Genomic DNA, 27,534 nt, shown 5'->3' on the forward strand with positions numbered 1-27,534 from the left:
TGAAGGTATTACAGCTAAAGTTTTATCTTATATGTAACATATTTAAAGGGTACGCTATAAAGGTTTAAGTTAATTGCGGGTTCGATGGTTTGAACGGTAAAAGATAGAAATCTGTGGATTCAAAGGTTGGAATCATGGATCACGTTAACTAGATGGAGCAAATCTAAAATTTGTAAAGCAGATTCGAATTAAATAGGAAAGTATTTTCTACATTCTATTTATTTACTAGCGGTCCGCCCCGGCTTCGCCCGTGGTACATATGAAAAATAGATGTTGGCCGATTCTCAGACTTACCCGATATGCACAGAAAATTTCATGAGAATCGGTCCACCCGTTTCGGAGGAGTATGCAGACTAACATTGTGACACGAGAATTTTATATATAAGATAATACACTGTCTAATGTTACGAGATCGTAATGATATAAGATATTATACATAGCATAATACTGAGATATCCACTCAAGTGCTGAACGACCGGGAGCCGGTCGATCCACATTCAGGGGCTTGTGCGTTGCGACCGGCTCCCGGTCGATCAACAGTCGTGGGTTTTGCGTTCGCTTTATAAAACGGTCTAATAACCTTCCTCTTTCTAACTTATATGACATGTTAAGGAAAGAACAGGCTAGCTATAAATCAAGATAACAACATAACCACATGATTTAAGTGGCTCACTTTTCATGACACATTGAGTAGGTAGTTTTTTGTACAAAAAAATAAATAAGGAATGTGTAAAAAAAATGTATGGGAGGGTATGATGTTTTTATTTTCTCGTAAGAAGAGTGTAACAAAGGATCAATAAATATTAAAATCTCACTGAACAGCTGTTTTAATTTTTTATTAGCAGACAAAATGTAACAAAAATTACAAGGGTACATTTGCTTTGACTCAAGTTGTTTTTATTTATTTAAATGTTACCATGTTTTGACAAGGCATAGACTATTTTATTATCTATGAATATACATATATACTTGCAAATGTGCTATTGATAAAGGAATCTGAGATAATCGACTTTAAAAAAATATTGGACCGCCAAAAACCCCAACTGCGGCGGCACCGGGAGCCGGTTTCGCACAAGACCCGATTTTTGCAAAATGGCTCCCGCACTTGAGTGGATATACAAAAACTATTTCAAAGCTGGAGAATATGATAATTTATCGCAACTAGCAATCTTTAGATACATCTACGTTCGACATGAAGCATCAAACATTACAGAAATTTTAATTAATCAATAACACGTATATTTTTGTAACGAAGTTCCTTACCGCACGTTGCGAAAGGAGGCTAGACGGAAAAAAATTAATACCAAAAGTTGTAATAACACTTTTTCATATACATAGTTGTAAGCCGTGCGGAGTGCGGGTGTTTATAATCTAACCCCGTCTTTAACGTAACGTTGGTTATCACTTACTTGCAACACAAACGAACACGATCAGCATTCCCTAGCATATCCAGTAAAACTAAATCCGTGTAAAAACCAAATTCCAATCAAAAGCGATGTATGCATACGAGCTAATCGCAATTCGGTATGTAGTGATCCGTGAAATCGTTTGTCTTAGACTTCGTGATGAGATGCTGATGAGATATATTGGATTGTAATTAACATTTTAGATAGGTCTTGTAGCACTGGAACTGTAGAGTCTAATACTAAAGGATATTTTGTTAAAAATAGCTTCTTTATTTCTATATGACATTTACCTTGAACATTGTTCTACGTTACCTTGCAAGGTAGGAACTTAAGAGCGTATTGGATGTAGTAGATATTGTGTTATATAACAAGCTTCTATATTACTTCAGATGTATGGTGATACCTCAATATGTATAATAATATAATAGGCGGATCCACACAGAGCGAGTAGCCTCGTTAAGCAACTGCTGTACGAAGCAGCTCAGTGTGGACCCGCCTAATAAAATATGTAGATGCAAATGTTCGATATTTATTTGTATTACGAAGTACTATTATAACATAAGTCAATGTTCGTATGACAAAAAGTGCGTATTTGATTATTTTATTCCTATGTGAGTACCGTAATAGATGGTAATAGCCCATCAAGAAATCACGGCGTCACTCCTTAAATCAGTTGGAACATAACATTATTTGGAATTACCTCTTCACGGTAGTTTATTTCGCTGTTTTGGTTATTCCAAGCTCTTAAATGTAATGAGCTTTAAATATAAACGACTGCTTTGTGCGCGTTTCCCGTTCTGGGATCAATTTTAATGGCCATTTGTCTTCCCTTGGCTGTTATTTTGCCGTAAACTCGACTTTTAGTTCTTTATGAGTTTTATTTAAATTTCCTTGTACACGGTTTTGTAAATGTGTGTGGAATCGGTAAAGGTGTAAAAATTGTTTAAATAAAGGTGAAAGATGTATGTGCCTATTGAACGTAGATATAAATTTAATAATTGCAAAATATTTCAGTATGTTCATGGAAATTTTAAGAAATTTGAAAAGAAAATAGACAAGGGGTTGAATTTTTTATTTGGAATATTTATAATTTTTTCATTATTCACATATTTAAATCAATTACCATTGTATTATGCATATGAACTTTACATGGATGAAGAACATTTGGCACATATTTCGGCAAATCCATTACCATAGCAAAGTACAAAACGCGGTACTGCCGTACCGCTGACGATGTTTTGGCTTCACGCCCGCTTGTTATTTTTGGGATACCATACACAATTTTGTTGAAAGAGGTCGATTTATATACAATGTATGTATTAGAGTATCATATGTATACAAAATTGTGTGTTCGGGAAAACTAGTAGTTCAAAATAGTAAAAAAATTGATCCATGATTTAAATATTTTTTTATAAACAAAATGAGGTTTACTATTTAATCGAATCCAAAAAAAATACAATCTGGTATAATTTGTTAATGTTTCGTATATTAATTTTACATCCACTAAACTTTTTACTCACAGATGGTATTACAGATATTATCTACTTATAGAAACAAATCCAAAGAAATTCCACCAGCATTATATATTTTTATAGTCTTCCAGAAGCTTCCGAAGTTCGCTAATTTGTTACGTGCCTCGAATACATTACGGGAATGCGTAAAATTATTGCGAAATTGTTTCACTTTCACCCAAATTTGTAGACTTTGTAATGTGTATTTTGAATGTTTAGTACAATGTATTAATGTGATGGATCGTCTTCCTGTAGGTGTTTTAGAGTTCTCTCTACTTATAACAATATGTATATTATGAATATTTTTGAAGTGAAAACTTCTTTAGCGGCGTTCGGTATAAAATCTTAAACTCGCGTCAGGACTCAGGACACGTGGCCTGATCGAAAAAGCGTAAGACGGACTTTTTTTTTTTAGCCCTTATATTCCATGCGTAAGACGGATACCATTCCAAAATATCAAACATGCTGAACGTTAATAATCAAGTTTTCACTTCTGCCGGCACTCCCGGAGTGCAACCCGTCTTTTTTTTTGAAAAATAAGGTCATAAAGAAGTTTCACTTCTTACGTGTATACACTAGTACACGCATACATTTTTTTTTGTATGAATAAATCCATACTATAATATTATAAATGCGAAAGTAACTCTGTCTGTCTGTCTGTTACTCAATCACGCCTTAACTACTAAACCAATTTGCATGAAATTTGGTATAGAGATATTTTGATACCCGAGAAAGGACATAGGCTACTTTTTATCCCGTGAAATAGGATAGGTTTTATCCCGGAAATCCCACGGGAACGGGAACTATGCGGGTTTTTTTTGACTGCGCGGGCGAAGCTGCGGGTGGAAAGCTAGTAGTTTATATGTGCATTGCGGTACATGTAGCTGAATTCTGAACGAATGGTTGAGTATTTTGATTTAAAAGGTCGAAAGACTAGGTACTGTTGATCGTATTTAGACACAAAAATGTTGAAAAATATGTGTATAAGTAACTTATCTTGTTTAAATAAAGCACTTATACTAGCTGTGCCCCGCGGTTTTACCCGCAGTGCTCCGCTGCTGTTGGTCTTAGCATGGATGATATATAGCTTATAGCCTTCCTCGATAAATGGGCTATCTAACACCGAAATAATTTTTCAAATCGGACCAGTAGTTCCTGAGATTAGCGCGTTTAATTGTGTTTAAAATGGGTCTCTGTTACTCTTAAATAAATAATTTATTATTATATTATTATTATTAAATAAACTCTTCCGATTTATAATATTAGTACAGATAGATAGTAAAAATGTATCCCCATGTGTTCCCAAAACTCGAGAACGGTTGAACTGATTTCGTCAATCCTTTTTTTAATATTACTTGAAGTAAGGATGATTCTTATGTAGAGAAAACGTATACACGGCGAACCCGGGGCGGACTGCTAGTAGTAAAAACTAACATCCATAACCTAATTTCCGTGCTAAATCTGCTTTAGCAAAACTCATAAACACGGGTGTTGAGTAAATTTCACTTTGAATTGCTTTAATTACATTGCACATGACAACTTCCGAAACAAAAGCTCTTACTTTACTCACTGTGCACATTCACGACATATGAAGATTAGTCCAATATATGAGCTACTGCTTCGTTTGACTGTTGTTTATTGTAGGTCTGATAAAATACTATCTCAAAAGATTACATAAATACGAATAGACAGAGAAACTTTATTTTGTTTCTAGAGGGCTTGAATTTCTGCTACAAGTACAGTAAGATAGTGAAATAGAAAAATAGTGTTATATATGGTAAATGCTATTGTATAATGTATTATTGGGATTGTAACAAAATTCCGTACCTATTTTTCGTGAGTTGTAAGCCCGTTCACGAGGTCACGATATTTAGTAATATAATTTGTTAGCACAAGAGATATACAGGGTGGAACATTATCAACATTCAATAAGATTTTAAAGGCATAGTTGCACTATTTATTGTCACTAAAATCAATTCCTAAGACTTGGTAGATCTTATAGCTTGGAACACTCTTCCCGTAAATATAACACCCTTTATACGCACAGTGTGTAACTGAAGACAGTGCAGACCACATTAATTAGCACAACGTCTGGCTAGTTAGCATTGTGGTGACGTCATAATCACGGACCCTTTGTTCCTCGCCTGGTTTGGAGAGGTTTAATCATTTTTCGCAATCCACGTTTTCCCCTTTCGTTTTAAACCGTTTATGCTATATCCTTGTTCTTATTGCATTGGCGTAGTAATTGAAATTGAAATTTTCTCCATATTATACCTATTGGATATTATATAGGATGTTGGGATTCAATTTTATTCAATAACAAAGCTGCTATTGGCTAGATAACTCCGTAAATTTTACATGAAGTCTACATTGTAAGGTTATCTCAACAGCTAACAAATGTTATAACATGTTATACATGTGTAGATTTATCACCTATAAAACATTAATAAATAATATACGGTCGAATTCAGAACCTCCTTTTTTTGAAGTCGGTTAAAAATAATATCTACAAGCATTAATTTCATAAACTTCGCCACGAAATTACTCAGAGGAAATTACACCACATTACACCCTTATGTACATGTTAATTGGAAGCTTATTAACAAATATGATCGCATGTGCTTCTTAAGTTGCGAAATTTAATTGTAAACAGTAGAGTTGTATTACGTACGTACATAATCCATACTAATATTATAAATGCGAAAGTAACTCTGTCTGTCTGTCTGTTACTCAATCACGCCTAAACTACTGAACCAATTTGCATGAAATTTGGTATGGAGATATTTTGATACCCGAGAAAGGACATAGGCTACCTTTTATTGCGAAATAATAATATGTACCACGGGCGGAGCCGGGGCGGACCTCTAATAATACATAATAGTAATAGAAGTTATTTGTTCTACACGTAGTTAAATAAGATGTGATTTGTACAATATACTCTACTAACCTGAGTCCTGAATAACTAGCTTTTTTCGACTTTACATCTTAACTGCAAATGTTTACAAAATATGTATAAAATACGATGCGCGCCTAATAAATAAAAAGTACATTATATAATTATTGTGTTTTTGCATAATTTGTTGATGTAATAATTTTATACAAGCGGATATGTAAATAATTCATGGAAAAGATCACTGGCGAATGAATAAGTATAAATAAACATTAGTTTGTATAGGAACCAGTTTGAAGCAAACTGAATTCGAAATTCAAATTCTGTAAAATTAACAAGATTTTAAACTAGAAGTTGTTTGTACAAAAACTAACTAAATTCACTAGTTCAATTGAAAAATATACATATTTTTATATTACTAATTAGTTCAGCTGTATACCCTGTAGTAGAAATTATTTCTAAAATATTTTAACTACCTCCATATGAACAGTTACAACAACAAACTTGGATATTATTATACACTAGATTTCCGCCCGCGTTTTCAAAGGAAAACCCGCATAGTTCCCGTTCCCGTGGGATTTCCGGGATAAAACCTATCCTATGTGCTAATCCAAGTTACCCTCTATATGTGTGCTAAATTTCATTGTAATCGGTTCAGTAGTTTTTACGTGAAAGAGTAACAAACATCCGTACAAACTTTCGCCTTTATAATAGTTATTATAAATAGAATTGTATAGGTATTTCATATTATACTGTAAACGTACCTTAAAACGTGCACGAATCCACGTGCGTACCTTAAGCTCCATAAATCGACTTCGATGCGGCAATACAAGTTTTAATTCCCCAAAGGCCAATAAGCGATATAACTTCCATGATGAGATAACGATTTCTCAGTACAAACTTCCATGGTTGGTGTTCAGTTCGATGTTTGAAGTAATAATAAGATTTAAATGAGTTTTACAGGAGATTCTTTTTCCCTATGTTGATGGCTCCTATCTTAGGCTCCAATAGACGGACTTCACCAATATTCAGTATAAGTCAGAGAGTCAGGATGTAGCTAAGAAAATTTCTTTTTTTAACTGCACACAAAAAATAAACATTCTTCATCTTCTCTTTGTTCATGACTTCTACCAATGGAGGGAAAATATGGTGTGAGATAAAACTTGTATTTGCATTTTGACAACTGAAGTTTTTATAGTCTGTGTTCGATCATAGACAATATTCTATAGTTTCATATAGGATCAGTTGATTTGATATCCTATGGAAACATTTGATTATAATTCGAATATTTTTTTGCATTGTTTAAAATGGATATTAATTGAAAAAAGGTGGATTATTTTCAAGTAATTTATCTTTAAATTTTTTTAATGACATTTAGAATTAGTTATGAAAGTTTAATTTTTCGTTTTTATTCGTCTGGTAACACAACATTTTTTTTACTTTTTTTTTACTTTTTTCTACATGCAGTTTATAAAATAATATGGACACACGAATGTTTATTAAATATTAAAATATTTTGTTATATTATATCCGTTTAATTATAATCCTAACAGTGTGACAAAATTTTATTAAATCCCTTCATTATTACGTTAAAGTTTCACGCTCCGCCGGCCGCGGCTTGAAATAGTTTATTTAAATTTTAATGCTGTTAATTTATATGATATAGGTAATTAATATTATGAAGCCTGAAACGTGTACCTATAAAAATCTCATTTTATTTTATTAAGTTAAAATACTGATTTATGCAACCATTTATTTTTATTTTATATTGTACATACTTTTTAGGAAAATTCAATTTTCTTTTTTGTTTTGTCTATGGACTATAAAAAAAATATATTCTAGAATTTTCCAGACGCGGGTAATTTTAAAGTGTCATTCTATTATTATATTTGGGAGATCAAAATCATTTAGTTTTTTATTTAAGCCACGAATAAGCACGTTGTGTAAAGTTGTGTTCAGTGTTAAGCTTTATTTCAAGGTATGTAATTTATTTTTTATTTATGTAACACAGTACAGTAGTAACGAATTGTTTAGTATTAAGTATTTAAATTATAAAAGATTTACAAGGTGGAAATATGACGTAGTATATAAATGTAATATACCTTGAGAAACACTTATTATAGGTACCATTAACCTCGGAGTACTATTAACTGTTGCAGAAAGTATAAGTATCTTAAAGTCTAGGCATTGTCGAAAGAGTTATTCATTATTCATTCAGCGTTTATTCTAACTATTTACATAACACATTGAAGTAGGACTGGACCCATTACCCCAAATAAACCTAAGATGAACAAATATTTAGTCTCCATTTTAGAAATAGCAACATTCTGTAGACACAATTATCATTCATTCAGTTATTTCAAATCCTGTAAACATTATTCTAGTACTTTCCCCGAATTTACTTTCTATGATTTTTTGGAACACATTTCAAATATCGTATAATAAAGCGTATTTTTTAGTGCAGTTTTTTGTCATTTATCACGTAGAAACAATTCTCATATCATCAATGGAACATAAGATAATTCTTTACAACACTCCGTCCGCGCTTTAAGTAGTTCAAAGCCAAGTATAGCAATAGCAAATAAACACGTACTATCGAGCTTTCTTCCAACTTGTTCCTAAGACACAGAATAAATAGAAGTAGTTTAAATTCCACAAAATAACATTTATTTTACGTCCAAGATCAGCATACTCTGGTTTCACAGATCGATCGTCTTCCGTGGCTCTATTCTTAAGCGAATTTCTTTGTGTAAAGCTTTCAAATGCGACTGATATTTCGAATTGCTGGAGAATTATTTTGATACTGCATGAAAAATGCAATTTATTGCTTTTATCATAACTTTATCCTATATCAATTTCATTAGTAAAATATCCTTTTATTCTTCAAAATATAATAAAATAAATAAATATTCAGGACAGTTTTTCACAAACGGCACGATTTGATCCCATACTAAGCTTTCGCTTGTGTTATGGAAACCGGTTGGCTGATAAATATATATATATATAATTTTAAATAATTATATAGATAAATTATAATTACTTAAACACAGCAATAATAGAACCGTTTGTAAGTCCGTTTGTTAAACTCGATATAAAAGCTACAATTTAATGGCTTAGCAAAAGAGACTTGAATTTTTCTTTCAATTCCACGGCGTGGTCGTGCGAAGATAAAAGTTATTATGAGTCGTGGGCAAAACTAATTACAAGAAAACTGAATGTCGGTTACAATGTTAATCTTAGGGCGCGTTCCCACCGTGTCGTGACGACAGATAATCGTGTAGTTTTAAGTGTCGTGGCTTATATGTTTAAATGGAGGTGTTCACATTTAGAACGACACAATTTACTGTCGTCTACGACAGTTTTTGCAGTGACGACACTTTGTCGTGACAGTGGGAACGGCAAGCACGACAGTCGTAAAACGATAAAAAATCGTGGACGGCAACTCTATGACGTCCATTGAATTCAGGAGAGTAAACGAACTAGTAATCACCAAGCGAACGCAGAGGCGACTAGATTTGTAGCTTGCTGATGATGTGTAAACGACAAAGCAACTGCCAGGAAACGATAAAATGTCGTCGCGATCCAATGGGAACAGCTAGATACGACAGTCGCTAAACGATAAAAAATGTTGATGACAAACAATCGTTATAATGGGAACAGGTAAAGACGACAGTCGTCGAACGATAAATTAGTCGTCACGACATAGTGGGAACGCGCCCTTACTCTACATAAAGCGTGTTATTATGTTTTGTATTTACTCTTATTGTATATGTATATTAGAGTAGCTGTGCCCCGCGGTTTTACCCTTATTGCTCCGGTCTTAGGGTGATGATATTAAAAAGCATATAGCTCGATAAATGGACTATCTAACAGTGAAATTATTTTATAAATGGGACCGGTGCGGTGGTTTCGCGTTCCGCGTTCAGGTAAACAAACAACTACAGTTTTATAATATTAGATCTGTTTAATGTGGTGCAAATACTGTCTGATAATAATTATACTGATCTATTTAATGTTTGCAATGCAATATTTGAATGCGTACCTATTATAGTTTGGTGTATAAATAATGCAAATAATAAGTAAATAAGTAAATGTATTCCAATCCGTGTTTTGGGAAGATGGCCAATTTTTAAAGGCTAGACAACTAAGCAAGATGTTTTGCAAATGTGCAAGTTTCATGTTTCTATATTTTACAACTTTTCAGTAGGACTATTAAATTGAATACGGCATAGTAAAAGTAGTAGTAGGGTAGTATTCAGAAGAATAATATTTGGGACATTTTCATCACATTTGATATGTTTCCTTAAGATTGTAATATAAAATAATGAGTTAATTTAATTGTAACAAAACATGAGTAATATGTAATATGAATAATAAGTTTATGACTCAACTTCCAAAACATTATGAAAGCTTAGATCGTAATGTTTCCCCTTTCATTTTATATTTAAAGTACTTACCTACTTATAAAAGTTAATTCTCTGAACTCTAAAGTTCCTTGTAGGTGAATTATATACATTTAAATGTCTGTAATTTGTCGCGACATTTAAAAATTGAAGTACACCGTTTAAATACGTTAATTAGACAGGTTCTTTGTATTTTTTTTCCTTTTCTAACATTCAGTAAATTATATGATTCAAATTATTTGTAATTATACCTAAGTAGTATTATTTAACTATGCACTGATAAAACACGAATAATCTTATTCATTTATAAAATATAATTTTTATTTATATACATGCAGTTACCTATACAGGTTAAATATTTGTATTTTAAAGTTGTTTTCATAGGCTAAAATAAACCCAAGACATTGTGATAATATTATAAGAAAACACAAGTTTAAGTGAAGGCTGGCCTAAAATATATAGGCTGTAAGATAAGCTTGACCGGGCTGAGTCAACATGACAGAATTGGCCACAAAAGGCCCGCTAAATATTATTTACCTTTTGGAAGTACAAGTGACTGTGACATAAACGTATAAATTTAACACCCGGTTTCACCAATTTTTCATAATATCCCTGACTAGCGGTCCGCCCCGGCTTCGCCCGTGGAACATATTTACGTTTACCAGGACATACGGATTCGGAATCCCTCTAAGTAATGGTAAAAGAAATTTTGAAATCGATCCAGTAGTTTTTGAGCCTATTCAATACAAACATACAAAAATACAAAGGTTTCCTCTTTATAATATTAGTATATGTATAGATAGCTTTTTTAACACTTCTTGACTTTATTTTCATTCATTATTTGTAGTTTTATCTGACAAATAATATAAAGACGTTTTCCGTATCAAAATTAATTTATTCAGAAGTACTATAAATACGAAAGTAATATTTCTATCACGAATTGAAGTGATTTTTGCAGAGAAAGCAAAGATTAAGTATAATATATAGAACTTTTCATGTCCTAAATGCCTTGGAATAGGGATTATTTTGGGATGTTATACTTCTCAGTATTTTGTGTACATATAGGTGTAAGAAGATTGTACTGTGATACCGTCTAAAATAAGAAAAATCATATATTGTAACCTGTGATTGTAACAATTAATATAGGTAAAACCTTTTTACGTAAAGGTCAAATCTAGCCTTTTTAAAACAATGTTTTTTTTTACAGTTTTATGATTATTGATTATATTTACATTGATATTTTTATTAATTATCACGTTCGTCGACTTTCGAGCTTTCAGGCCCCTTTTTCATTAATATTTTGTTTCCAAATTGTAACATAATATAACCGAAGGCTGTAAGAAAATTTTAAGACAAAAGTTGACTAAAAATCTATTTGATACGTAACAGATTAAGTTACCGAGCTTAAATATTATTTTTATCAAAATAACTTAGGAACAACGACGCCATATTTTTATACCTGTTTAAATTCGTTTTTATTAAGACAGGATATATATAAATTACATACAAAGCGAAGTACTACAGATATATAAAGCACGAGTAGACAAATCTGTAACAATTTATTTTACGGATTTTCATACAATTTGGAAATTTTTTGCTATTATTAAAATTATTTCTTTTAAAATATTAATTATACCAAATCCAAAGATAAATTCAACACGACAAGAAGAAAATCAAATTTATTATTCAATTAACGTAAACAGTAACGTTATTTCATTTATTAAAACGACAGGTTCGCAAACTTTCTCGCAAGCGTTATCGAGTGATATTCATGAATCTTTACATAGTAACAAAGTTGCTGTCACAGTCTGATGAAACCCGTGTTATTTTATAATTGAAAAGGGTAAGGAAACGTCTTTATCCTATAGAATCAAAGCTTTAGAACGTTTGTCCACAGCCAATGTTAGATGTTCGAGGTACATTTTGGATAGTCAAATATTTGGTTATATGTAGATCTATGTTGTTCTGAATCGAATCCTGTGTAATACGGAATTTATTCGGATATTGTAGTTATATCTTTTTACATTATTATAGTTATAGTTATATATTCTTTATTGCACACAATTTTTAATTTTACAATACAAGGATAACAGAAGCAATTGGCGGCTTTATTGCTAAATAGAAATTTCTTCCAAGCAACCAGTACCAAGCATGAAGTATTATATTCCTGAACTATAATTAGTTTGTTTATCTCAGCCTTTCATCTGAATCATATCTTTGTCACTCAGAAATAACAAAGCTTTCAGATAACGAAAGCTTTTCAAAATTGGTTAAGTAATTTGAGTTTATCCTCATTCGAGATACCAAATCTTTCCTTGTATTAGTATCGACATTATATATTGTATGGTATTGCTTTATCCTCAATCCCAAAGGTCCATAGTGGTGAAAGGGCCTTATTCCAAATTGAGTTTCGTTAAACACGCTTATGTTTATAGTTACTTCAATTACAACTTTCTTAATTTGTCTCGGGTTGTTTAATGCGAATAATTTCACGTCGTATGGAAGTAAGTTCAGAGTTGATTTATTTTATTATACTTGTTTCGTTTAGTTTGTAATTAGCTTGTAAGTTGTTGCATATTTACTTGAAGTGCAGTAAGTGGTTTATAAAGTGCCGGTGAAAAGCTGCATTACATTTAAATCTTAATCTTAATATACATATATAATATATATGTATATATATTATATATTATATAAATCTCGTGTCACAATGTTTGTCCTCAATGGACTCCTAAACCACTAAACCGATTATAATAAAATTTGCACACCATGTGCAGTTCGATCCAAATTGAGAGATAGGATAGTTTAAATATGTAGGTACCACGGGCGAAGCCGGGGCGGACCGGTAGTATAGGTATATAAATCTCGTGTCACAATGTTTGTCCTCAATGGACTCGTAAACCACTTAACCGATTATAATAAAATTCGCACACCATGTGCAGTTCGATCCAACTTGAGAGATAGGATAGTTTTTATGAAAAAAAAAACGTAAACATGTAGGTACCACGGGCGAAGCCGGGGCGCACCGCTAGTTTTACATATATTAAAAAGTATCTAGGAATCGTTTATTGTTTTTTTATCAACAAATAGTGATGATAATTTCCGAAAGATTTCCTTAACCCTTAAAGCTTTTCTGTCACTTTTTTAGTACATGTACTTATAGCCGTGTAAATCTTCAACGTTCCAAAAAATCTAGAAAATTGACTACGTTGGAGAAAGTACGATAACAATCCTTTATTTTTCTCCTACATGCCAATTATAGAGAACATTTGATTCGTGTGCTAGGTGACTGTTGAATTTAGGGATTCCCGGAATTAGTGATGGTTTGTGTTTCTGGTCAATAATAGCTTTAATGAAATAGTTTCCGTGTTTGATTTCTATTGATTTAACTTTCAGGTGAGATAAACTGTTGTTTTTGCTCTAAAGATTATGAAATATTCAAAAAATTCTATGACAAAATATTCGAAATATAGCTGGTCCGTTTTTTGGGACAGTGCCGTAGATACAGGTAACTAAGAACCATTTGGCATGTCCCAAGAAACGGACGTTGCCATGATTCGTACTTTAATAAAATATCACTTTTATGGGATTTTCTTGCTTTAGAGTCTTTAATTATATGTAGAATTATTTTTAATTAAGTTCAAAATGACGAATATAATCTAAGATCACTTAAATCTGTTGGGTCTACAATAGAACCGGGAGTTCCTCGACCTCCACATGCATTTCGTCTAAATGTCCTAATCATCGGCCAAATATCACTTCACATTTAGAAAAACCAATATTATCTGTATTAAATGAAACAAAAGGTTGCTTGACACGAAATAATAAATGTTATTTAACATTCCATACAACTAAATAGTGTGATTGAGCTCGAGAGGGCTCAATTATCATTTGTTAGGTATTTAGTTAAAATTGAAGATTTTGTTGTTATAATAGATAGTGAAAATACTGTGATAAAATAAAACAATAAAATGCTACTTGAAATTGTTTTCAATTGTGTTATATTAAGTGAATTTTAATTTTTTTTCATTCTTATTTTATAAGCTGTATGACAGCGTTGTCCGTTTTTTGAGACAACAATGAAGACGGGGTTCTTGGCAAAGGCCGTTTTAACGGACATCCTGAAAAACCTACTTACAGGAAATTTGTTTTATTTTTTTCTCTACTATAGTATTTTTTAATCAATAACTATCACTAAAACCAATTCAGGTCATATCTGGGTACATTATTTCAGGGCTTGCCGTGTTAAGGGTTAATAAACGGTATAATCGAATTCACATAGTAATTCGCCCAAATACTTCCAGAATAGTTAGATTCATGTTCACCTTATTAAACCACAGAGTACTTCAAACGTAACCGCAATCATGCGGATTGGAACTTGTCTTACAAGTTTGATTGCTGCCACAGATTGATTATAGCGCATCCTAGAATGTTCTGGATGAATATCTATACTAATCTATACTAATATTATAAAGCTGAAGAGTTTGTTTGTTTGAACGCGCTAATCTCAGAAACTACTGGTCCGATTTGAAAAATTATTTCGGTGTTAGATAGCCCATTCATTGAGGATGGCTACAAGCTATACATATATTATTATCTTGCTAAGACCCACAAGAGCGGCTCCACGCGGGTAAAACCGCGAAGCGCAACTACTCATTTATATGAATGATGAAAAATATAAGTCAAATTAATACAAATAAAGACCAACATACGAATAGCAAAATGATTTTACATTACAATAAATAATTAGTTTTTCCTAATTATAGATTATTTAAAATGACTGATAACTCAATATATAAGTATTAAATTAGGTCAGTGGTTGTTTGACGGTGACAATTAATTTTAGTGCAGTTGTATCTAACATGAAAATATCATTTATGTTATTCTTAAGCATATTATATTATAGAGCATCATTAACATATAATTTTCAATTTTAACAAAATTACCAAAATAAAAAACTTTGTATTTGTCATAATTTTAAATCTGTGTCTCAAAGCGTCTCACAGAAACATCTAAAGCCTCCTCAACGAGGTCAAAGTTACTTAACAAGGCTCCAAACGCGAAATTAATGTTTCATAAGAGTAAATCAATATCTGTCAGTACTTTTTACTTTCATGATCTTTTATAACAAATGATAATGCAAAAATAATCTGTTGTTATGAATAAATTAGTACACACAAATTGTATTGAACCTAACTTTTTATTTATAAAATAGTATTTTTCATTAAACTACTTATGAAAGGTCACGTTTTAATAATATGATAGCACTCATAAAGGATAGTTAGGTCATCGTGTATTGACCAACCTCGCGATGCTGAGTTTCTTTAAAGAGCTTTCGACCCCAAACCACTTCCATCGTCGAGATCTATTATAAAAATACTATTATTTTTTTAAAACCACTGAATAATATATAGTAATATAATAATAAATAGTAAAAACCAACGTACATGAAATTACATACGAAACTGTTCTATTTGCTACAAGATTTAGAACGCTAAAAGTACATTGATAATAATTAATATTTATAAATACAATCCGTGAAACTTGTAACCGTAACTTAAAGATAACATTCACCCTGGACTTAACTTGTTAAGTTAACTTTGAGCATCGATCTAGACCTTTCTAAAATACGCACTTTCCTAATAACTTTGAATGAAATTTACCCAAATGTAATTTGTAGACTTGACTATTGTCCTTCTAAAGCCGTCTACTCACGTACCTGCCTCAGGGGCAATATTGGAACAATCTCAGTTACACGCACGGCGCGGCGGTCGGAGCAATTTCAGCTGTTCTCTAAATTGCCCCTGCTTGCCTATACGCATCACAATTAAGGAGCCAATTAAGGGTGCAATTCCAATATTGCCACTGTGGCAGGTACGTGGGTAGCCGGCTTAAATATTCAAATTCATCTATATATATATAAAAATGAAACCCGTTTCGCGTTGTCACGGCATCACGTGTGAACGGCTGAACCGATTTCGATAATTCTTTTTTATTATATTTCTTGAAGTACGAGGATGGTTCTTATGTAGAGAAAACGTAAATATGTACCACGGGCGAAGCCGGGGTGGACCGCTAGTCCATACTAATATTATAAATGCGAAAGTAACTCTGTCTGTCTGTCTGTTACTCAATCACGCCTAAACTACTGAACCAATTTTCATGAAATTTGGTATGGAAATATTTTGATACCCGAGAAAGGATATAGGCTAATTTTTATCCCGGGAAAATGACGCAATCCCGGAAATCCCACGGGAACTTTTCTTTTTTTGACTGCGCGGGCGAAGCTGCGGGCAGAAACCTAGTTTATTATAAAAGTGAGTGTTATTACAAGTTTATTATAAAATCTTTTACATACTCGTATTTTCACGCGTAAAACAGTTTTATCTAAGTATGTATAATTAATTTAGAAATTGCTTTCATAAATATGATTCTCGTTTTATTTATTTAATGTGTGGTTAAAGTTAACATCATAGTTCATATTATTATGACTAAGGTCATCATTTCAAAACTTTTTTATATTTTTTTTTATAGCAGGACATTTTTCACATAAACTGATTATTTTTATTATATTTTATTTATATTTTTTTAGAATATTTTAACAATTTTATTCACAACTATCGGTCCGCCCCAACTTTGCCCATGGTACATATTTCGCAATAAAAAGTAGCCTATGTTCTTTCTCAGAGTCTAAAGATTGTCTTTGCCAAATTTCATCAAAATCGGTCCAGTAGTTTATGCGTGAAAACCATACATACATACATAATTACAAACTTTTCCTCTTTATAATATTAGTATAGATTAAAACACATACATAAACACACATAACAATATAAATAAAAATAAACATATTATATCTCATCAAATTTTTCATGTGCCCTACGTTTTCCTTATTTTGCAACAGCTTAAGCAATCGAAGCTTTTGAATGTAATTATAGCAGCATTAAACAAAACGTCTTATAATACAAATCCTTTCTCGCCTTGGCATCTGACCCAATTTACTTCAACCAAGCGAAACTCGATAAACCCATAGCAATAAAGTTTTCTTTCATATTAATCCCCGTATCTACCGCTGCACTGTCAGTAATCGTGTCAATACTATCGTTTTCCTCAAACTATCACTTACTACTCCCATCTTAAAGCAGTATTCTTACCAGTGTGGAAAAAGGACAACGCTATATAAGTTGTATAGCGCCATCACTTTCGCACACTGGAAATAATACTGCTATAAAACATGGTATTATAATAGATTGGTATATAATACTGAGTTTTTCCTTGTTCAGTGGGAGCGTTAAAAGGTTACATTTACTTTAATTGATATCGAATGACAGCAAAGGATCGATGTTTTTCTTTTAGTGTGATTATAATTTACTTTGTTAAGTGAAGTGTTTGGTATAACAGCTGTTTGGCACGAATCATACTCTTTTCCGGAACGGAATAAAACGACCCAAAGAGCGGTTTTTACACGCTTTATATTAGCTTCACCTGTATGTTTGTATGATTGTAACCGACTTCTTTGGGCGCGATTTTGACCCACTTTAACGGCCAGATTTCGTTCAAACTTTGTAGATTTATTGAGGACCGATGACAATACACTAATTTGATAAAAATTTTCTATTTTTTAGTTCGGTTTTCTATAAAAAGCGTGTTTTTTAGTTTTTTAAACTATTAATTATTATTTTATATTAATTTAAGAAAATTAGTAAAATGATAACAGAACAATAATTAAAACAAATAGGCCCAATTAATATTTTTGTATCCTTTACCTGTTTGGAATTATTTACAGTACACGTCTTTTACATTGAAGTCTAAATTCATTCATAAATACTATTTCAAAAAGATATTAATTAATACGTAATTCATATTTTTTTCGTTTGTTATCAATAAATGTTTTATTTATTTTATTTAGAGACATTTCCTTTTTAGACCGGGAGATACTGACACAAAATTTCGAGTCATTTGCAACAGGATGGCGGTTCTACAGGGGTCTTAGTACGCAATGACAAAAAGAAAAACGATGGTGTGAACGCTGGTACCGGCGGCTTAGTCGCGTGGGCGTTAGTCGAACTCGTCGGAAAATAGCGAAAGTCAAACGATTTGTAACAGTATGGCACTTATTTTTCCTGTAAGTTTGAGGATCAACAAATATAAATACAAAATTTCAAAGATCTATGTGTTGGAAATCTTCACTTATATAAATTAATAATAAATTAAGTTATCAAGTATGACAGCACTTTTTCCCCCTACTAGAAGTATGGCAAATATAATAATGGTCACATTTTATCAAATACTCTCCAAAAATCCAAATGCAATACTGGTACAAAAAGTTTGGCGAAATAAAAATTTTTTGCAGATTTTCGGCGGTATGGCGACCATTTGGAATCGTCCGAAAAGTATGGCATGGCGATTTTCGTAAATGGCTGCACGACGATAGTTACCTGTGCAAAAGTTAGCCTGGCACAAATGGTTGAATAATTGTTTTATTTAAATCAACACATTCGCGTCGGTATGGCGGGCTGTAAGTCACACCGGAAAAGTATGGCATGACACTACCGCCTACTTCTTTTTTATGGGCTATCGGTAAATTCTAAAATTTTTGTGTTACAAATCGTTTGACTTTCGCTATTTTTCCGACGAGTTCGACAAACGCCCACGCGACTAAGCCACCGGTACCAGCGTTCACACCATCGTTTTTCTTTTTGTCATTGCGTACTAAGACCCCTGTAGAACCGCCATCCTTGTTACAAATGACTCGAAATTTTGTGTCAGTATCTCCCGGTCTATTTTACGACATTAATATGGTCAAATAGCACAATATGAACAGATAAGTAAAATGTTTAATAAATATTTTTCTTGGAGCATCATAAATTATAACAAGATAGAGATTGCTCTATTCAGAACGAAACGTGAATGGGAAAATATAGCTGAAGTGGCTATATTGAAGATATTTTCTCGTCATCAACAAAGAACTATTTTAATATTTGCACTGTATTTCTGTCCAATTATTATCATTGTACAATTGATAATACCATAACAATTCTAATATATATTTGTGTTTAATTTCATTATTATTCGATAATTTAATTTGAGAATTTATAAGTGTTTAAAACTGAAATTGTTAACCACACGTCATGTTGTCTGTGTTAACATCCGAAAATAATTTAATTATTACATTAATTCATGACAATTATTATGTGTTAGAGAAAAAAGTGCTTCCTAAAGGTTTCATAAAATTATGTCTACCATTACTACACCTTTAACAACTTTATCTTAAAACTCGATTTCCGCCCCCGGCTTCGCCCGCGTTTTCAAAGGAAAACCCGCATAGTTACCGTTCCCGTGGGATTTCCGGGATAAAACTTATCCTATGTGTTAATCCAAGTTACCCTCTATATGTGTGCTAAATTTCATTGTAATCAGTTCAGTAGAATTTGCGTGACAGAGTAACAAACACACACACACACATCCTCACAAACTTTCGCATTTATAATATTAGTAGGATAAAGACGTAACATAAACTTTCCCAATATTCGATTTCAAAATAAGGTTCAGTTATTTTTAATAAAGATTTATATTAACAAAGTTTGGAACCTAACTTTTCTCCCAGTCTATAAAGACTGACGTTTAATTTGGCCTTTTTTATTATTGATTCGAATACTTCAATAAGTAGGTAGGTTTGAGTTTTTTGGGGAAAATGAAAGAAGAGGGCAATGTAGGCTTGGTTAAACTGAGATTAACCAACTGTATGTACATAATATTTACCTAATAAGTTTGTATGAAGTCTTATTATTCTGAGAACCATTTTTATTTAAAGTTCAAACTAATCAATCAGTGACACACACAGAGAAACACACTCTCTACTTTAAGTAAGATAAGCAAGATGACGTTAATTATTATCAACAATACATAATGAATGTTCATTCATATAAAAATATGTATGCACACACAAATTTGCTTTCATAATCTGATAGACTGGAACATCTAAAATATCCGTATAGAGATTGATCTCTTCAATGAACAAGCTTGTTGAATTACATCGGATATCTGACAGTTCAAGTCCCGTCAAAATCGGTCCAGTCGTTTCAGAGATTAGCCGGAACAAACACACAGAGAAAAATTGAAAAAATACTATTTTGGTACATGTGTATACATTAATATATATTTAGTATAAAGCGGTTTAAATGTATATTTCTTGAACAGATAAGCAGCGGTTGGCGCGAGAGCAAGATGCGGCGCGCAAGCGCAATCTTGCTGATGCTAGCGGCCATCGTGCTAGCTCAGCAGTCACGAGCTTCGTACATTGATCCCGGTAAGTTATTTATTGTACTGTAGATTCGTTAGATCTGCGAAAAGAAAACAAGAATAAAATGTTTGGACACATATCTAAACAACTCGAAGTAAACACATTTTTGGTTTATTACCTTTTAAATTTCTGACCCAATTTCAAATGGACATACGTCATACATGTAATTATAACACCCCTTTTTGGTGAGAAAATTAGCAACAAAAGCTTATTTAAAAAGGTGATCTAATTCAATAGTTACAAAGAGAAATAACATAATTAACATCAACTAAAACATACACTAATCAGTACCTAGATACAAATTCACAACATAACACAACTACCACTAATTTACAAAACATAATAAGCGAATTCAATTAACCAAATTGTAAAACCGTACAAAGGTCATAATTAGCTTACCATGGTCCGATACATGAAACACACTACAATATTATAACTGGATTTCCGAATGAAGCACACAACGATATTACTAGATTTAATTTTAAGAATTACAAGCTGCGAAATTTCGCACGTATAATCCCCTTGTCTCGAGCAAACCCGAGTTAAACCGATTACAGAATACATTAGCCTCGTGAATGTATTTACCGAGTACGACTTTTTAAATATTAACACGCATTATTTATTTAAATATAATCTGTCTTGTAACGTGTGAATAAGGGGAAGTCAGGAATTTTCTACCTTTTTATTTTGGGTTGCTGCTATAAAATATTTTGTCTATTTATGTATCTATTTCTTTCAAAATTGATTTCTCACATCTTGTTATTAATAGAGTGGTGATAAAATTGCACAATGAATAATGTAGTGCAAGTAATTTGAATTACGTAATAAACTCCCTTTGGTTCATCGATCCATTATTTCTACTTTAACATTACTCAAACATAAAAACACAACACTTATTACAATTATAATATGAATAGTTAAATGGATAATGAACATAAACCTCAAAAACCTGCGTTCCTGTATCATGGACTGATTGTATTAATACTGTGTATATTTTAGGCGACGACGACATCGAAATGACTGGCCCCGAGTATGGAGATGATCCCAATGACCTGCAGGTGCTTCAAGATGTCGGCAAGTGAGTAACATTACTTTTAACATATTTATTTAGGAGAAAATATAGTAAGAAAAAAATGTAGTAAGTAGCTCCAGTATTTAAGTTACAGTTATTAAAAGAAGAAAGCTATGCTGCAATTATGATCTTATTTTTACCAATAATTTGAATGTTATTATTTTTTTTTTGTTATTATTTCAAAACGTGTAACCAACACTTCACTGATCATAAGGTCATTGTTATTTTATTGATCTTGCTTAATGTAAATTCATATTTTTAGTAAAGCAGTATTAATTCAAGAAGTTTCCTTGTAGTTTTTAGTTGTAGAGTCGTAGTTTGAAATCGTTCCGCAGTGGATCGATCCTTAGGCTAGACGGTGATATGGTTTCAGACGTTCGTCGCTGATCTACGTTTTCAGGCGGGCGTGCATCCGCCGCGGCGGCAACTGCGACCACCGCCCCGGCGACTGCTGCCACTCCTCGTCGTGCCGCTGCAATCTCTGGGGCTCCAACTGCCGCTGCCAGCGCATGGGGCTCTTCCAGAAATGGGGCTAACACTACGACGACCCGACCGCCGCTTTTTAACTGGACCCGTTGCGTTTTTCATATCTTTCCGATTCAAAACAGGGATGTCGATTTTATTTCGGATTTTGGACCACTATATGACGTTCTGTTCTCTCACCGTCTCTAATTGAGCCGAGTGTCCGCTTACTTGGTTGGGCAATCACCCAGCCTTATTGCCTAATCAGTACGCCACGACGCTAAGCTCGGCCAATTAGCCGCGGACTGCGGGCAGCGCGGGTTCTTGGTGCCTTTTCAGTTATTTATTTTTCACCAACATACCCGGCCACTTGCAGTCCATTCTATCGCTATGTATGTATGTAGAGTTAAGTATATGTAGATCTGCTAATTGGTGGTAAACTTATGTCAATAGAAGAGTAGCATAAATATAGACACTTTAACTTTTAAATGTTCTAGTCATATAAGAGACTTAAAACTTGGTGAAGGACGCTATCGTAAGCCTTTATAATATCGCCATTTGTATTTGCGATTGGCAACTTAGATTTTTAAAATATCTATAAATGTGTCAAAATATAATTCTTATAATTAATGAACGAATCTTTAATGTACTTGCGACTCTCGGACAGGGGGTAATATAGAATTGCAGCGTAGACGAATCTTCTGTATGTAGATTCCTAATTTATATGTTGCTCTATGGGGTGACCCTAATGATAAGAATATGAAATATGGAAAATGATATATTATACTAATAAATGTTTATGGAGAAGCTTCGTTTGTTTATTTCTGTACCCTTCCCTTAGATATATCACTGCAATCATGGTAAGGACCAAAGCTCAAATAGTAGATCCGACAAACATCTAAGTTATAAATTAATCAATTCCCAATCCTCGGGTCACTTCCTGACCTCAAAGAAAAAATAAACGAAACAGGAGCGTTATTGCTATGTGCTTGTTTAGAAAACGGAATCCTGGCTTTGAAAGAAAAGGATGTTTTATAGATCATTTCGATGTATCAAAACTTTTTTCTTTGAACTTAAGCTACTTGACTGATTTATTTATTTATATTAACAATATTCATCTTATATCAATTAAAGGATTAAGCATTAATTAAACAACACAAACGGAACGGATTTAGATGCTGTTTTTTAAGATGGACTGGTTATCGATAAAAAGTTTTAGTATATCCATACTAATATTATAAATGCGAAAGTAACTCTGTCTGTCTGTCTGTCTGTTACTCAATCACGCCTGAACTACTGAACCAATTTGCATGAAATTTGGTATAGAGATATTTTGATACCCGAGAAAGGACATAGGATAGGTTTTATCCCGGAAATCCTACGGGAATGGGTTTTTCTCTGAAAACGCGGGCGAAGCCGCGGGCGGAAAGCTAGTAATTTATAAGTGTGAAACTTCGACTAAAATAGGTAGAAAAACCTATATTCCTAATCTAACCTATACTGAACCAAATTACAAAATACTTAAATTTTATGGATAAGGACTATAAAAATGAGATACAATTATGATTTTCATATCAAATAATACGAATATGTAGGTACAGTCGATACACTTTAAAAGAATAAAGGAAAACGCCTCTTACAAAATAAAGATTGACGTACTAAGTTCTGATCATGAAATATTAACCTAAGTAAAACATGATTTGTAGGCTTGTGAGAAAGTTTAACACAGTCTAGATCTAAAAGGTCGACTATGATGTGAATTTCACAGTATATTATTATGTTTTGTATATTAGGTAAAAGAAGGCGAATCTCTATTTATTCTGAACGAATTCCTTGGTATCTAGGGAACACATTTTTCTTTGAAAACATCACGCTAGACATTTTTAGCTCCCTAGCAGATAACCTACAATCAAATGTTCTGTTTATTAGGTATATAGTAGAGTAGAAGATTCTTACTAATGTAATCAATGGGGAGGTTTTTCTACAAAATAATGGCATGATAACAAGCTAAATTAACTTCGATTAACTCGTATAAAATGAAATAATTAGGTAATGTAAATAGTTATTGAAATTGTTGTTTAGAATTGAAAATAATAATAATATTATAATATAATACTTAATATTAATAATAAAAATATAATATAATAACGTAATATTTTATTAGGGATACAAAGTTGTTCTAAGCTTTTCAAACATCTTCAGTCATAAAAGAGTTACGTGCCTAACACCCCTACTCAATAGGATACACTAATGCAAAACACCAATAACAAATATGATACAAAACACACAACTTTAAGGTTATTGCCTTTATATCCATGGCATCATAAATGTCGTACGTGCCTTCTGCACGTAAAATTTTCCAGATCTTTACATACAAATTTATTCTTGGAAATATCGCTGTATCGTGTCTATAAAATGTGCATGGTACATGGCTTTTATCTAGAGGTTTCGATAAATAATGCAGTAATGTAAGTATATGAAGGTAGAACGATAGAGTGCAATGAGTGCTTTCAAACCCTTGAAATGGATTTGTTGTAGTATAAGAGATACTGGATGGAAACAAACAAACTAAGCTGGTTTTGAAGTGAATTAGATTTTTCCAATAGAGTTAACCATTGAGATATACATTATACATATATGGAGACGACACCGCCTGCATCATTTATGTTCCGCTCAATATACGGTTTTTTTTAATGGTTTTAAAGTGAAACGCATCAAATATGCCTTCGTGTGTGTTACGATATTGCACAAATAATACAAATAATACGGAAATGTGCAAAGGAATAACTTTCATCGGTAAGAACCTAACTAGATAATAATTTTTAAAACTTAGTTAGAGCAAAAAAATGGCGCACAGATTTGGTTCGTGGTGTCTCCTCCATACGTATAGTAATATTATCTCAATGACCATTACAGAGATTTTGTAAATAGAGAGATCTATGTACTACTAGCCGCTATTGCTGGCATTGTTCGGATCGACACTGGATAAGTAAATATTTAAATATTGCATATGTCACTGGATAGACTATATTTTTGCAGAAATAGAAACAAAACAAACTGAAGAACACATCAGGCGATTTTATCGCTAACGTGGCGATTTCTTCGCAACAAGGAGATGGATATTTACTTATATAAATACAAAAATATAGGTGATATAGGTGTGATGAGTTTTTTTTTTGTTTCACTTGAACTATAAAGTTTTTATATCATCCGTTTAAAAGTAAATAATATGAAGAAACCTGTAGTTCCTTACATTTAGAGTCAGCCCATATTACGAGTACATAAAAGTTATTGGCTCGTGAGAACATAATATTTGCTCAACTGATATTAAAAACTACTATCACTGATATAAAGTTGCAGAGGCTGAGCACTAATGCACAATATTGACGTTTCCATTATCAGAATGAGGGACTGAAGATATATATGAGTAAACTTTTATATTAAATGACAAATGAAGTTCTACTGTGGAAAATTACTTATTTATTTATTTTGAAAACTACACAGCTTACAGTTTGACTTACTCTACTTATATCTATGATACAATACGCCAATTACGAGTTTTACAATTATTATCAATTATATGTATATTTAAAACAGTAACTTATTAAAGAGTGGTGAGTTGTGTGTGTGGGTGAGTGCGTGTGTGCGTTTGGGTATGTTTGTGTGTATATATGTGTGTGTGTGTGCATGATTAAAATGTGTTAGGTACGTTAGATAATATTTTAATTACATTGGTTTTAAAACGATTGCGAGGGCTGTTAAATATGTCAAGAGTAGAAAATTTCTGATTGTATATCGAAGGTAGGCGATTAAAGAGTTATTAAATAACATGTGAATCAGCCTGTTTTGCTTTCTTGGCTAAATGAGAAGTTAATGAAATTTGGTATCTACCAAGTTCCATACCATTTGAAGTTAAAACATGAGACAAAAACCACAATATAAAAACATTGCCTATCTATTAGGAACTACTTTCTGGTATGTGCCATAAATGCGGGTGCATCAGCCCTATTAAAAAGTTACTTATAAAATGTACGAGTGATATATTGTTATTTTGAGTGATAATGAATATATTAAATGTCATACAAAGTTAAATTATTATAGATATTCACGCTTCCTGTATAATGGGTGTTCCTAAGGTTTTAGCTGCTAGTCTATATTTTGCCTATCTCTTAAATACGTAAATATAATATTATAAATAACATACAACGATTATAAAAGCGCTAACTGCTTACACATATTTTCTCTCTATTTTTACTTACATTAACAATCTACTTTTTCGTACAATATAAAGCATCCTAAACTTCGCAATAAGAACCTCATTCGTTACAATCATGAAATTGATAAATGACCATACATAAGACAAAACTATCCATGTCCATAGATAAGTATACATTGGGCGCCAACGAAGCGTAAACCAACATGGAGCAGGGGTCTTATTATTCTGAACATCTTTCTTACAATCTATTAACTTCTGACCTAAAAACCATTGAGGCTTTATAGATTGTTCTCGATTTAATCCTGTATATATAAAACGTGTGTCAATTAAACTAATTTGTTTTTAAAATGATTCAATAATTATGAAGAACAATAATTGGGGACCTTATCACTAAGCAGTGTTGTCTGCCAAGCAACCACGGGGAGAAGGTAAAAAAACGAATGCATTATGACAACTTTAAAATTTAAACTAATTTACTTTTATACTAATGAAGTTTAAACAAGTTTTGCAAATACAACAAACACGTTTTTCCGTACTTTACTTCTTACCTAAAACACGAGTAAAATATAAAATTCAAATCTAGAGGGACACATTTTATGGAGGCTATTTATTTAAACCCTTATACCACTTTATAATGAGGGGACGGGAACATGAAGTAGGTAGTAATTCATCACCTAAATTTGTCAGTGTCAAAAAAAAAAAAAGTTCGACGACATGTGTCATCCGCCAACACGCACTTGGCCAGCGTGGTGGATTATGGCCTGTACCCTCATAGGAGGCGCGTGTCCCAGCAGTGGGAACGTATATGGGCTGATGATGATGATGATGATGATTGTGCATATAGCATTATGAAAACTTTTAAATTTAAACGAATTTACTTTTATACTAATGAAGTTTAAACCAGTTTTACAAATACAACAAACACGTTTTTCCGTACTTAACTTCTTACCTAAAACACGAGTAAAATATAAAATTCAAATCTAGAGGGACACATTTTATGGAGGCTATTTATTTAAACCCTTATACCACTTTATAATGAAGGGACGGGAACATGAAGTAGGTAGTAATTCATTACCTAAATTTGTCAGTGTTTCTGTATTTGACACATTTTTTTAACAAGCCTTTAATATTGAGTACAATGGTTAATAGTTTATTTACCTTGATATAAAACCTATGAAAACCTCCTGTAAAGATAAATGAAATATTAAATCTGATAGTGTTATCTTTTATTTTTGTATAGAATTTTATGATTTAGGTACCAATGGAGGCAAAAA

General features: G+C 32.4%; 1 protein-coding gene across 4 annotated transcripts in view; it reads left to right on the forward strand.

Moving 5' to 3' along the window:
• The window catches only part of LOC149476867 (xibalbin-1-like), a 65,099-nt gene extending 42,248 nt beyond the window's left edge, over positions 1–22,851 (forward strand). For 3 of the 4 annotated variants that reach the window (XM_089711267.1, XM_089711266.1, XM_089711269.1), the window contains exons 2-4: positions 20,408–20,516; positions 21,510–21,588; positions 21,956–22,851. In XM_089711267.1, the coding sequence (XP_089567393.1) occupies positions 20,435–20,516; positions 21,510–21,588; positions 21,956–22,118 (324 nt within the window). In that variant the 5' untranslated portion in view covers positions 20,408–20,434 and the 3' untranslated portion in view covers positions 22,119–22,851. The remainder of the gene's footprint in view (positions 1–20,407; positions 20,517–21,509; positions 21,589–21,955) is intronic. The other variant, XM_089711270.1, reaches the window with a different exon arrangement.
• The last annotated feature ends 4,683 nt before the right edge of the window (positions 22,852–27,534 follow it).

The sequence above is a fragment of the Colias philodice genome, chromosome 26 (genome assembly GCF_061535455.1).
Source record: "Colias philodice isolate Cphi_HAF_F1 chromosome 26, ilColPhil1 Martin Lab GWU primary, whole genome shotgun sequence".
NCBI lineage: Eukaryota > Metazoa > Arthropoda > Insecta > Lepidoptera > Pieridae > Colias > Colias philodice.